At 37.0% G+C, this 14,125-nt stretch overlaps 1 protein-coding gene across 5 annotated transcripts in view; it reads right to left on the bottom strand.

The window, feature by feature from the left end:
- The window catches only part of MAGI3 (membrane associated guanylate kinase, WW and PDZ domain containing 3), a 255,466-nt gene that overhangs the window by 12,199 nt on the left and 229,142 nt on the right, over positions 1 to 14,125 (bottom strand). For all 5 annotated transcript variants that reach the window (XM_068540536.1, XM_068540537.1, XM_068540538.1 and 2 more), the window contains exon 16: positions 9,658 to 9,843. In XM_068540536.1, coding sequence (XP_068396637.1) covers positions 9,658 to 9,843 — 186 coding nt within the window. The remainder of the gene's footprint in view (positions 1 to 9,657; positions 9,844 to 14,125) is intronic.

Below are 14,125 nucleotides of genomic sequence, written 5' to 3'. Positions count from 1 at the left end.
ATAGATAAACATGCTTAGAACAGTGCCTGGCATATCATATTCACTATATCAATGTTTCTATTAAAATTATCATTATGGTTATCATATCATCAAAATGATTGGGGCTATATTTCTTATTTGGGCTATATTTCTCTTAAGGTCTGAAATATTTACCTAACTTAGCAAAAATGCTCCATGTAAGAGGCCATTTTTAGGTTAGAACATGTAGAAACTGATAAAATCTGAATCTCAGAATATAATGAAAACAGAGAAAGACTGATGTGAAAAACAAGGAATATGAATGTTTAGGAAGCAAGTTCTATTGAGAAAGCTGGGACTTCAGGGTCACTAAATACATCACTATTTTATGGCTTGGATTAAGTTGTTTCTCTTCAAAGTTCTTGGGACTAAAAACATAGATAAATAATTTATTCTTAGTTAAGAACTTCTTGTAACTGAAAGTAACTGAGAGTACTCTGAAAACACAGGCCAGGGTATAAACAGTGGCAGGATGAGACTAATGATATCTGGCTAAGCTGTGGCAGCCCCTGAGGATTTCTGATGCTCTGACTCTGCCTGCTGGGCTTGTGTGCCTACATGGATTTCAACATGTACCAGATGTAGAGATGGAGGCCCAACCTTTGCAGAACTTATCCAGAGGGTTGTCTTTCCTCTTTAAAATCAAATGATCCAAGAAGGGAGAGTGGTGCATGAACTTTTTTTAATTTTAATTTTTGGTGAGGGGTGACCTGGAAATTTGTTTGTTGCACTTTTATTTACTATTGTGAATTTAATTTTCCTAATTACCTTAACAAATTACTTTTGTTGGCCTCCTTGCTGACCTCCTTGCCACCAATCTCAACTTTATTCCACCTCCCAGGTTCCAGTCCTGGCACATACATTGAAACATGCCACGGCCTCGCTTGGAAACCTACGGCAACTTTCTATTGCTCGGAAGATACTATCCAAACTGTCACCTGGCGCTCCTGGCTTCCCACTTCATCTCCTGTTCAAAATGTCATGTCCTCTGTGAAATCTTACCTGCTCCTTAAGCACACTGTTTTCATAGCATTTACCACTTTGTGTCAGGGCTGGGTGAATACCTGTCTCCCCTGCTAGACTGTGAACTCCTTGACTGCAGGAATCGCACTTCATTCATATTCTTGTGCCCATTAGAAATTCCACACTTCATTCATATTCCTGTGCCCATTAGAAATTCCAGAAGTCCTTCCACCTTTGCTCACTGGGTATGTCAACTTCTAGTTACCTGCCTCTAAACGTGAGTGCCCATTATAGAGTTGAATCCTCTTCTGTCATTATAAATTCATGGCTACTATTGAGGGAATGGAAACTGCTGGGAAAAATTACATCTATCAACAAGATGACTAGGAGATACTTGTACCTTTGTATTAGTCCAATTTAGATACATTTTTTGGCTTCACTAGCTTGGCTAGAGCAATGGGTGTATAACTTCAGAGCAGGACAGTATAAATAAGCTGATCAATTTCAAGTTTTCCTCTATCTTCCCCGAAGGACGAGAGATGTCGCAGCTAGGCAAAAAGCACCACAAATTGGTGCTTACTCTTTCAGTTACATGTTTTTTCATTTTCCTCTTCAAGGTTAAATAAACTTTCTATCATGATATTCTTTTCATTTTTAGTCCTTCAACCCATGCTACGTAACTTCTCCAATTCATTTCTGTGTTAAAAGATGTTCTGCTTTTCAAAGTTAAATATTTATTCCATGATGTCAAACAGGCCTATGTTCTCTCTGAATTTTATCTGAAGATTCTTGTAAAGCAATGGGTTAAGTATATCTTTCCCTCAATGAGAATTGAACTTTTGCTGGAGTTTCTGTATGTAACTACTTAAGAGAAAGTGTATTATCAGAGGAAAAACACAAAATCCCACAGTTAAACTTTAGCAACAAACATTATAATATATTGGGAATCATCTTTACCAAGAATAAATAAGAATCTCATGAAAGAACTTTCTAAAATTCTATTGAAAAGATGACCTGAATAATTGAAGAGATAGCCATACTCTTAGGTGGGGTGACTTAATATTTAAAGGTATAAATTTTCCCAAAGTTAATATATTTTCAATACATCCCAATAAAAATTGCAGCTGGATTTTTTAGAGTAGCTTAATAATTGGCTCTAAAATTTTACATGGAAAAATTTCATGAATACCTAGTTGATTTGGTGGGGGCTTGGAGAAAGACGTGCCTTAACAGACAGATACTAGAATATACCACAAAGTTACAGACTAAAAACAAAATGTGTGTGTGTGTGTATGTGTGTGTGTGAATATATATACACACACACTCTTAAAAATTATATTTATATTTATTAAAATTATATGTATATATACAATAGGTACATATAGATAATAATAGATAAACTAGCAGAATAGAATAAAGAGCTTGGAGATTCTTTTTTTTTCTTTTTTTTAACATCTTTATTGGAGTATAATTGCTTTACAATGGTGTGTTAGTTTCTGCTGTATAACAAAGTGAATCAGCTATACGTGTACATATATCCCCATATCCCCTCCTTCTTGCATCTCCCTCCCACCCTCCCTATCCTATCCCTCTAGGTGGTCAGAAAGCTCTGAGCTGATCTCCCTGTGCTATGCGGCTGCTTCTCACTAGCTAGCTATTTTACATTTGGCAGTGTATATATGTCTGTGCCACTCTCTCACTTCGTCCCAGCTTACCCTTCCCCCTCCCTGTGTCCTCAAGTCCATTCTCTACGTCTGTGTCTTTACTCCTGTCCTGCCCCTACATTCTTTAGAACTATCTTTTTTTTTTTTTTAGATTCCATATATACGTGTTAGCATATGGTATTTGTTTTTCTCTTTCTGACTTACTTCACTCTGTATGACAGACCCTAGGTCCATCCACCTCACTACAAATAACTCAATTTTGTTTCTTTTTATGGCTGAGTAATATTCCATTGTATATATGTGCCACATCTTCTTTATCCATTCATCTGTTGATGGACATTTAGGTTGCTTCCATGTCCTGGCTATTGTAAACAGTGCTGCAATGAACATTGTGGTATGGAGATTCATGTTTAAAGGGGAGGTTAATATACAGAAGAGATGGCTCCACAAATCAATGAGGAAAAGAAGTACTATCTAATAGATGGTACTAGAAAAACTGGCTCACTGTAAGAATAAAAAATAAAACTGGATCCCTCCTAAAACTATATATAAAGGTAGGCTCCAGATGGATTAAAGACCTAAATGCAAAATGCAAAATTAGAAATCTAATAGACGATAATGTAAGAGAAAATTTCTGTGATATGGGGTGGGGAAGGATAACTTATCTTAAATAAAACTTCAAAAGCACAAGCCATAAGGTACTGAATAAAAATTGACTAATTTGGTGACATCTAAATTAAGACTCTGTATAATGAAAGGCACCACAGTCAAAGTTAACATTCAGATGACAGGAAAAGGTATTTATGCTTTCTAAAACTAAATTGGACTAATGCCTATAATTCGCAAGGAATCTCTAAATATCAACAAGAAAAAGACAGCAATCCCACAAGAAAAATGAGTAAAGGATATGAAGAGGCAATTTACAAGAAGAAAAAAAACCCCAAAACAAGCATCCAAATAGATGCTCAAATTCATGGGTAATCAGAGAAATGCAAATTATATACCACTGAAGCAACACTTTCCTTGCTGTACGCTAGCCAACTTGAAAGCTGGATAATGCTGAGTATTGGCGGGGATGTGAAGATAAAGAATCCTCAGTGTTCTGTTGGTGGGAGTGTAGATGGCTGCAGCTATTACAGAGGACAATCTGATAGTACTTGGCCAAAGTAAGCAATTTCTGTGATCAAGCAATTTCACTCCAATAAATTCTCACACTGTTTTATAAGGTACATATATGAAGGTATAGAGGACAGTTTGTGATAATGTGGAGTTGGAGATGGTGTGGCTGTCTATGGGGGAGGAGACAGGTAATACGCGGTAAATATACAGCATGGAAAATGGTCAAGTAGTTAAAAGCAATCGATTGTGTTCACCCAGCAACTCAGATAAATCTTGAAGGCACTTGATGCTATGATACCAAAAGCACAAGCGACCAAAGAAAAGATAGATAAATTAGACAACATCAACATTAAACTTTTGTGCATCAGAGGACAATACCAAAAAAGTGAAAAGACAACCCGCAAAATGGGAGAAAAGACTTGCAAACCATATATCAGATAAGGATCTAAAACCAGAATATAAAGAAGCCTTATAATTCAACAATAAAAAAGACAACCCAATTAAAAGTGAGTAAAGGATTTGAATAGACATTTCTCCAAAGAAGATATGCAAGTGACCAACAGCACACGAAAAGATGCTCAACATCATTAGTCACCAGGGAAATACAAATCAAAACCATGGTGAGATACTATTGTATTTCACACCCACTAGAATGGCTTAAAACACACATACACATACACACACACACACACACACACACAAAGGAAAATAAATGGTGACGATGTGGAGAAACTGGAAGCCTCATACATTACTGGTGGGAATATATAACAATGCAGCTGCTGTGGAAAACAGTTTGACAGTTCCTCAAAAAGTTAAACATGACATCATATGACTCAACAACTCCACACCTAGGTATGCACCCAAGAAAAATGAAAACATACATCTGTACAAAAACTGTATGCCAATGTTCATAGCAGCATTATTCATAATAGAAAAAAAATAGAAACAACCCAAGTGTCTATCAAATAATGATTAAATCAGCAAAATGTATATACACATAATGGGATATTATTCATTAGTCATAAAAAGGACATGCTACAACACAGATGAAACATGAAAACATTTTGCTAAGTGAAAGAAGCCAGACACAAAAGGTCAGATATAATTCCATTTACATGAAATACCTAGCAAATCCATAGAGAAAGAAAGTAGAGTAGTGGTTTCTTATAGGGGTGATAAAATGTTCTGGAATTGGTGGTGACGGTTGCACAACCTTATGAATATACTAAAAACCACTGACTTGTAAACTTTAAAACAATGAAATTTATAGTACATGAGTTATGTCTCAATTAAAAAGAAAAAAGAAGATACAACAACGAAATGCCATGTAAGATCCTGGATTAGATTCTGTAACAATAAAGTGACATTAAAAAAAAGAAAGCATATGGTTCTGAGAAAAAAAACCAGCATAAAATCTATAACACAATACCAGTTATACAACTCAAAAATTAAAGGCAGACACGCACAAAAACATGTATTTTAAAAGACATAAATAAAAGGAGGCACATAAAATACACTGGCATAACTGCCAGTGGGAGTAGTGAGAGAAATGAGAGTGGAAAACGGAGACAAGTGAGAATAAACAGATAAATCAATGGAAAACGAAACAAAACGAAAATGATGGCAACACTACCAGAACCACTCTAACATAGCCCTTGGTAGCCTTTGGGAACTTGTGTCCACTCTTAAAAATGCAATGAACAAGACCTGACACAACATTAGGAATCAATTTTAAAAAATCATACAATTTAAAGATTTCTTTACAATAAGCAAGAACAAGCAGGCTGAGCCAGTTTATGCTCTAGACTTGAGAAGGAGCCGCCCTGGTGAAGCCAGTTTATGCTCTAGACTTGAGAAGGAGCCGCCCTGGTGAAGAGGTGGCAGTGCCGTGGGAATGCCAAACAGCAGGGGGAGTCCCGGGTCCTGAATGTGTCTGAGAGTTTTATACCACACACGACACTTGACTTGGGAACTTGGCAAAATAAGAACAGATACTGAATCACATCTAGCAAAAGGGGGAAAAGAAGGTGAAGGAAACAAGTTTTCTTTTTCCAGGTAACTGTCTTTTATTGATTTACAGTGAGTGGCTTATGGAGAGGTGGGGAGTAGTATCACATGGGATGGAATGCAGCTCTGAGGTATCGATCTGAATGTGTGATTTCTGAAAACAGCTGTAGAGCTGTAAGTATTCATTTGACTCTTTAGTGCAATGGACAGACTTCAGAGAAGCTTGGACGTCTTACGAACTCCATGAATGGGACAGAAGGGACACTTTCTATTTTACCTGAGAAAAGTAAGAGACTCTGAATGTTCCCACAGTTTAATAAGACTTAGAGTATAGTAAAAATAAGGTGTAATCATTGAAATGTGATTTTACATGTCAAATGTGATTGTATTTTAAGAGGCTGCACCTACATATGAAATAACACTTTAAAGCATGGATCTGCTAGGGAGTTTCCCGCCACCCTTCCACTTTTCGTAAACACTGATTGGCATTATATAAGAAATCTTAAGATTGTCCAGAAGACAAGTCCAGAAGTATTTGGGCCAGAATGTCAAAGTTAATTTTTTTTTTTTTTTTTTTTTTTTGCCGCGCCACGCAGCTTGTGGGATATTATTTCCCAGACCAGGGATTGAACCCCAGCTCTCGGCAGTGAAAGCTCAGAGTTCTAACCACTGGACTGCCAGGGAATTCCAAAGTTAATTTTTAAACGGAAGAAAAACAACTGAGTAATTTTGCACAACCTCTCGAAAACACCATCAACAATAAAGGGTAATTTTGAAAAAAAAAATTATACTAATATCATTCAGCAGTAGAAAGACCACTTCTTTTTCTGTCTCAAGACTACTCAAAGTGTGGTCCGTTAGTCAGTCAGCAATAAGATGCATACTGATACTGAGAGTAAAAATTTTTTAATTTTATAATGATTCGACAGAATAATTTTAATTTTTCATTTAATTTTTATGGAATTTTACAAAAATGCTGGTCTGTGATGAACTGGGAAAAAAACCACTGATGCTTCTATATATGGTTTGAGAAACACTGATGTATACTACTGCTAGTTCCACTACTTCTAGCAGCTTCTATCACTACTGCATGCCAAGCATGGTGATATAAGTGCACTACATACATCATTCTCAGAACAACCCTGAAATGTCACAACCCTGTGGCACGGAGGCCTGCTTTTCTTTGTGGGTCACAGAACAAATTTAAGGCTAAAAAGCAGGCCAAAGAGATCATGGTAAAGAAACTGAGATAAAGAAATCTTACCAAAATCATATTAAGTAACAATAAGCCTTCATTCAAAAAATTTGATTGAGCACTTACTATGTGGTTAACACTGTTTTAGGCCCTTGGGATTTAGCACCAAACATGACAAAATCTCTAACTTCATGAATCTTATGACTTTACATTCTAGCAGGGGAGACGACAATAAACAAATAAACTCATAGTTCAATAACCTCAGGTAGAGATAAGTACAATGAAGAAAAGTAAAGCTGAAAAACAAAGAGACTCACAGATACAGAAAACAAATTTTGAGTTACCAAAGGGGAAGGGGGATAGGGGAGGGATAAATTAAGAGGTTGGGATTAACATATACACACTACTATATATAAAATAGATAATCAACAAGGACCTATTGTATAGCACAGGGAACTATACTCAATATTTTGTAATAATCTACAAGGGAAAAGAATCTGAAAAGGAATATATATATATATACATAACTGGATCACTGTGCTGTACCTGTAAAACTAACATGATTTTGCAAATCAACTATACTTCAATAAACATTTTTTTAATTAATAATTAAATTAAATTAAATTAAAAAAAAAAAGTAAAGTGAGTAAGGGAAGACTGGGTCAGGCAGGGGGAGGGTTATTTTAGATACCGTGATTAGTTAGGGAAGGCACAGCAGTTAGGAACACAGATTCTAGAGCCTGTATTCAAATACTTGTTCTGTCACTAGTTTTATGACCACGGGCAAGTTCTCTAACTGCTCTGTGGCTTGTTTCCTCGCCTATAGAATGGGACATTAACAGTGCCGACCTAGGGTTAGTGTGAGGATTAACTGATTTAGCAGACGTAAAGTACTTAGGACAATAGCTGCCACATAGTAAGTGCTTCTTAAATATTATTATTTCCTTAGGCAGTGAGTGAGGGAGGCAGCCATGCAAAGACGTGGTAAGATAATGACAGCTATCACTAGATGAGCACCTTAGGGTATTTATGCAGATTATGTACATTTTCACCTTTAATTTTCACAGTGATCCTGAAATAGATATCATTATTCCCACCCTACAGATTAAAAACTGAAGGTTAGAAATGTTAAGTGGCTTGTTTAAGGTCAGACAACTAGCTAATAGGTGTCAGTGAACTCTTGTCAGTCAAAAGCTTACTTCTTTATTAGGCTTATATTGCCTCTGCTAGGTATTGGCATGGAACTGAAAATCTCCTGACTCTTACTTTGCTCAATCGCTTGTTCATCCATTTACTCATTCCTTCATTCAAAAAAATATTTACTGAGTGCCTAGCAAGTATCGTAGTCAATTGGTAACATTTTCTTTGTCTTCAAAGAGCAGACCCTTTTATAGGGAGATAGTGATGTAACAGTGCGCCGTGAATTGCAGAGATAAGGAGTGCTATGGGACTGGGGGAGGAAGCCCATGTGCACAGAGGTCAATGAGGACCAGTTCAAGAGAGGATCTGGAAAAAGAGAAAGAGAGAGAGAGAGAATTTGGAAAGAACTGGGAGGTAAATTTAGAAGGCAGGCTGGGAACAAAATCGTAAAACACTTTCTGTGCAGAGAGCGGGGAAGCACTGGAGCTTGCACTGAAGAGGACTTTAGAAGGAAGAAGCTGCAGAGTCTGGGACAGAGTCTGGGCAGAGTGCGGAACAGGCTAGAGAAGGGAAAAGAGCAGAGGCAGGGATGTCACAGTGTCTTAGAATGAGAAGGGGCCTCCGAGAGCAGCCAGACGAACTCGTGTCCACAAAGAAATCCCCCTACAGAATCTTGGACAGAGGGGAGATTTATGTAATACCTTAGATACAAAGGTATATGAGTGGTACAGGAGGAAGGGAAAAGAAAGCAAGAATCAAGAATTAAAAGACCTGAAAACTGACTAGATTAGAGGATCATGGGGAGCAAGGGGGACATGGACACACATTACGGTACAAGGAATTTTAACATGAAAGACTGACCCTTCGCAATTCTGTTGCTTTTGGCTTCTCGTAAGTTTTACAAAATCAGGAAAAATGAGATGAGCATTATTTAACAGTTACCCTGTAATTCATGAACAAAGACCATGAACTGGTGCTATTCAAAAATGGTTCCTAATTAGAAATTCTTAATGATCAAAGGCAGCCTTAAAGCAAGGCAAGACACTAAGTGCGTTTTATGCCCTACTTACTGGCCATTCCGACGCACTCCCCTTCCCCCATTTGTAAAGCAGCTACCAGAACGAAGCCCTGCCTGCGAGGCAAGGCACGCTATGGCACAGGCCTGACATGAAAGGCTTGATATCAACAGTGACTTTCTTGGAACTCTTTAGAGGATTTTCTCTCACTCAAGCAGAGACTTAAGACATAATTTTAAGAAAATAAGATCTGAAAAGTATTACCAATGTCTTTTGCTCTGGGTGCTTGCTCCACCAGCACATAAATAAATGGCCACCACTCACTAGCTGTATTATTTTTCTTGAGCTACTGACAACTTTATAATAAACTGTCTTTTAAATTCATTAAATGGAAAAGGTAAAAAATGAGACTCCAGGGCGTATAAATGGTTCTATCACTGCAGTGGTTCTGGCAATGCTGGAGGAAGCCACTGCCTTCTGCAGGCTCTGTGTCCCTCAGATCAGTTTGGGGAAGGCAGATCTACTGGTTCCTTACCTTCTTCAGCAATGACTGTTAGTGTGACGGTGACACCAGCATCTTTGATCAGCTGAACAATGTTATCATGGGACAATTCAACAATGGACTGCCCATTCACTGCAGAGATATGATCTCCAACTTTCAGCTTCCCACAGCGATCAGCTGGACTTCCTTCTATGACTCGGCCAATTTTATGAGGAATAACTATGGGAAAAAAAATCCCCAGGTTTTTCAATTATTTAACATATCTCGGAGTGTTGGATTTATCATCATCATCATCATCATCATCAAAAATTCAACATAGTAACGTCAAAGAAAATTCTTTAAAGATATATCAAAAAACCACCACCCGTGATCATCCTATCCAAATGCAACTATTTTCATATTATCTTCCACTCTTTGTCCACAGGCATAGATACTCTTTACATAGTTGCAATCATAGCATATAAACCTCTTTGCTTCTTTCCACTTACCAGAAACCTTTTTCCAATTTTTATATTGTCATCCTAATAATCCAGTTTAAAGGCTATTGACCTCAGTGATACTTATGAGAATATCTCATGTTTCTTGTTTGTTGTTGGCTGTTTAGGCTGCATCATGTTTTTGGCTATTTTAGAAACTGCCACAATGAGATCATCTTTGGTTCTGTTGAAGGGGCATTTACTCCCACAAGGAATCTTGTAAATAAATGCAGTTCAAAATCAAGTTTAGGACTCAGATTGGTCAGAAATCCAGTTACAGTGAAATGACTGATCATTAAAATGAATCATACTTATTTCTAGAGCAAAATTAATTCCTTTTATTTAATGCCTTTAGATTTTTTTTAAAATCAGAAAAGCGGAGTGAATTAGAACATTAATGTTTAACATTAAGATTATTTGGCTTATGGATAAAATCATACCCTGAATGCACAAAGCTGAATCTAAGACGTTTGCAAAGATACTCTGTGCAGTTCTATTATATCTCTAGCATAATGCTAAAGGCTTTCTTAGAGTAACTATTAAGACACTTTACTGTTATTATGCCTTAAAATGAGTTCTCAGACATTCAGGAAATCTTGTCAAAATATCTTTCACCATTTAATAAGGGGCATTCGTATTGAGAAACAAATGTTCCTTCTATGTTCTCTAAGAATTTCTTTGCCTAGGTCAGTAAATTTATCAGGCACTTGAGCTCCTGCAGAATACGGAGACTTATTGTTATGAATAAGGATAATTTAATATTTTAAAATGGCACTGTGATTATGTTTAATTTCCATAGTAAAATGGGCTCCTTACTAGTATTTCTGAATTATATCTAGGTGTATGTTAGGGCCATTTTAATAGACCTTCATTTGGACTGGAAGTTATTCTCGGCCATGATTTATGTCCCCACGGACAGTGAGTGCCATTCCTTGGCTCTTCTAGGATTATACACTGGGAGACTTTATCTTAAAAATGAGGAAGTCAGTGTTGGAAGCAAGTGCCTTTTAGCTCTGAATTATGTCAAGCACTTATTATACCATTTTCCCTGTAAACAAACTAATTAGAAAAGCTCCAGAGCAGCATGGGCCACGTCCTGTGCCAGGCAGCATGAGCTGATTGCCCTGATAGTACAACAGGTGGCACATCAGAAACATAAGGAGAATCACACAGTGGCCCTGTGGTGACCTTCTAAATCAATATCTTAGTTACTCTCCTTCTTAGAAGAGATTTACTTGTACACAGTGTTCATTCCATATCCCCCGAGAAGAAAATCATTCAGCTCCCTGGAACACTGAAAGGGGTTTGTTCAGACTTGGGAAAGCATCACACAACATGAATCTCTGATGTCCCAGTGGTTCCTTTCTCATCCTGTGAGCAATGTGGTCAAAAGGAATTGGCAACTCTTGGTACAGAACTTCACAAAGGGTTAATCGTCGACGTGAGAGAAGATAAAAGTAGTCAGATTGTTATTTTCTTGACATTTATAGCAGCACCACCAAAACAGCTAAAAATAGCAGACCAGCAGAAAGATAACTTCTGAACATTCTCTGAATAGACTGGGAAGTTTTCAAAGTAACTGCATGGCTAAGGAAACGTCTAAGTCCTGCCTTGTTGTTGGTATATACAAACTCTATAGGCATCTGCCATAAAGCCAATTTATCCGTCTTCAATCATCTTGGCCTAAATCTGTCTCACAGACTGGCCTGTCCAGCTGCTGGGATCACTTCAGTGCTCTTAAAACATTTCTTTTCAGGAAAAGAAAGGACAGTCACTGGAAATGCCCCCTTCTCAAAGAAATCCTTTGCAACCAGAACTGAAAAGTATATGATAACAGAAACACTAAAACCTCTGAAGTACTGGCAATGCAAAAACTAGCCAAGTCCTTTTCATCTTCAATAGAGGTCTTTTCTAAGTACTCCATTCATGTAGCTCTGACACGAACTGGGTCCAGGGCAAGAAGGATGCTGGGCCCGGATCCCTGATCTTTGAAAAAGTCAACGGTAGAGAATCTCAGAATTTTATAACTGATATTAGAGGTGCTGCTGGGAACTCGTCTTGTGACAAATGTCAGCAGTAAATACATTTCGGCAGAAGGGAAAAAACCCCCAACAATCTACACCGTGCAGAATACCAATCTATACCAAGACAAGATCCGTAAAGAATGATCTATTCTGACAGACAGGTTTCTGGCCTTTTCACCTGTGCTAACTCTTTTCTAAACCAAACTTTCATTGTTATGCAGTTTGCAGCAACTGCTCAGTCTCTGTGAGAGAAAGCTCCACATGCAAGCTTACCCCAGGATCCTTCTAGCTATAAGAGATAAACGGAGTTTCAAGAAGAATGCTTGCAGGTCTCAGAATTTTGTGAGATTATTAACTAGCACTTCAGTGAAATTACGAATTCTGGTTTTGCTCCATGACTGAAAATCTCAAGTACTTTATATAAAATTCGTTGACAACCTAAGCCTAATTTACCATTCAGGCTGATAATTAATGAGCTGCAAACACTCATTTCTGCCACCATTAGCTGCTGCCTCAATCTTACATTTTAATTGGGCTTTCTTTCCCATCTCATTACTCAAATATTGATAAACTTTTTAATGTTTCTTTAAAAAAAAAAAGGTCAAGAGGCAGTGACAATTTTATAAATAACGATGATGACAATGGTAGCAGAAACTACAACAAGCAACAGCAGCTAGCATTTATTGAAGGTCCAGGCAAAGGGCTTCACACGCGGTATCTCCTTTAATTCTCACAAACACACGAGACAGGAAGTGTTATCATCATCCTCATTTCACAGCGGAAACTGGAGCTCTTGGTGGCTAAGTAATGTGCCCAAGATCAGACAGCTATTAAAAGACATAAGCAGGTCTAGAATCCAAGTTTGTCTGATTACAAAGCCCAGCACTTAATGACACTGTATAATACAGAGACCTAGCACCTATGGTATGTAAAACCATCAAAATAGTAAGAAGGAATTTAAACAAATGCATATAAAAAGATTTAAAAATTTTAAATATAAACAAATAAATATACACAAATAAAATATTTAATATATAATGTATTGAAGTGTAATAATATAAATATTAAACAAACAAGTATAAAAATATGTTAAACATATTTAAGTAACATAATTTATTTTACTGGATTCCTCTATATCTCCTAGTTTTATGGTGAACACTAGACTGTCCCCTAATTTCTGTAGTGCTAGAAAAGGAGTAACCTCAATATGAAAAGTGGTTAGCATCTATCATGCTGAGTAATAATCTTTCACTATTTTTGTTAACCTGAATGCCTGGGATTATTGCATGGTATTAGAATGAGAATATGATTATCTGAAATGGAAATCAGTATTTTGAAAAACAAATAACCAATGATACAAAATAAAATCTACCTAAATGCTGCTTCCTTTTATTTTTCTGACACAGGCCACATAATCATCCTCAAAGCATCAGTGACAGTTCCAGTTCCAAGCGTTACCATAGCAACGGCTTTTGGAGAAGAAAACTAGTATCAGTGAGCAGTGACCTGATACTATAGTAATAACTCATCCATGTCACGGAATCTTCTTCCTCTACACAACTGCATTAATTCTAGCAAGATTTTTGCAAATTGGTTTGGCTCACAACACTTTACTGAAAGTGTTTTCTTTTTTTACTAAGGTTTTAGTGACCATCTAGTCTAAAAGGATCTCACTACCCAAGATATAATCAAATCCACTGGCAAAGGCAAGAATGCATTTTCATGTGGTCGAAGATTTTTATCACTTGACTTGGAAAAATAAAGCTACCAGACAAGCATAATACATAAATATTAATTTGCTGGTTCTCATCTTATATTCATTTGGATTTTACAATTATATTTAAAGATGATTATTTCTTAGAAACATAAAGACACGACAAACATTTAATTTGCTGAATCATAACAGCCCTGAACATACTAGAGGTAATTCCTCCTTTGTTGAGGGAATTAATACACATACTCATCCTTCTCAGATGACAATATTCTGTTAAGCTGGGTTCA

The sequence above is a fragment of the Eschrichtius robustus genome, chromosome 3 (assembly GCF_028021215.1).
Source record: "Eschrichtius robustus isolate mEscRob2 chromosome 3, mEscRob2.pri, whole genome shotgun sequence".
Lineage (NCBI taxonomy): Eukaryota > Metazoa > Chordata > Mammalia > Artiodactyla > Eschrichtiidae > Eschrichtius > Eschrichtius robustus.
Note: the sequence above shows the minus strand (reverse complement) of the source record. Positions and strands in the feature narration are given on the sequence as shown.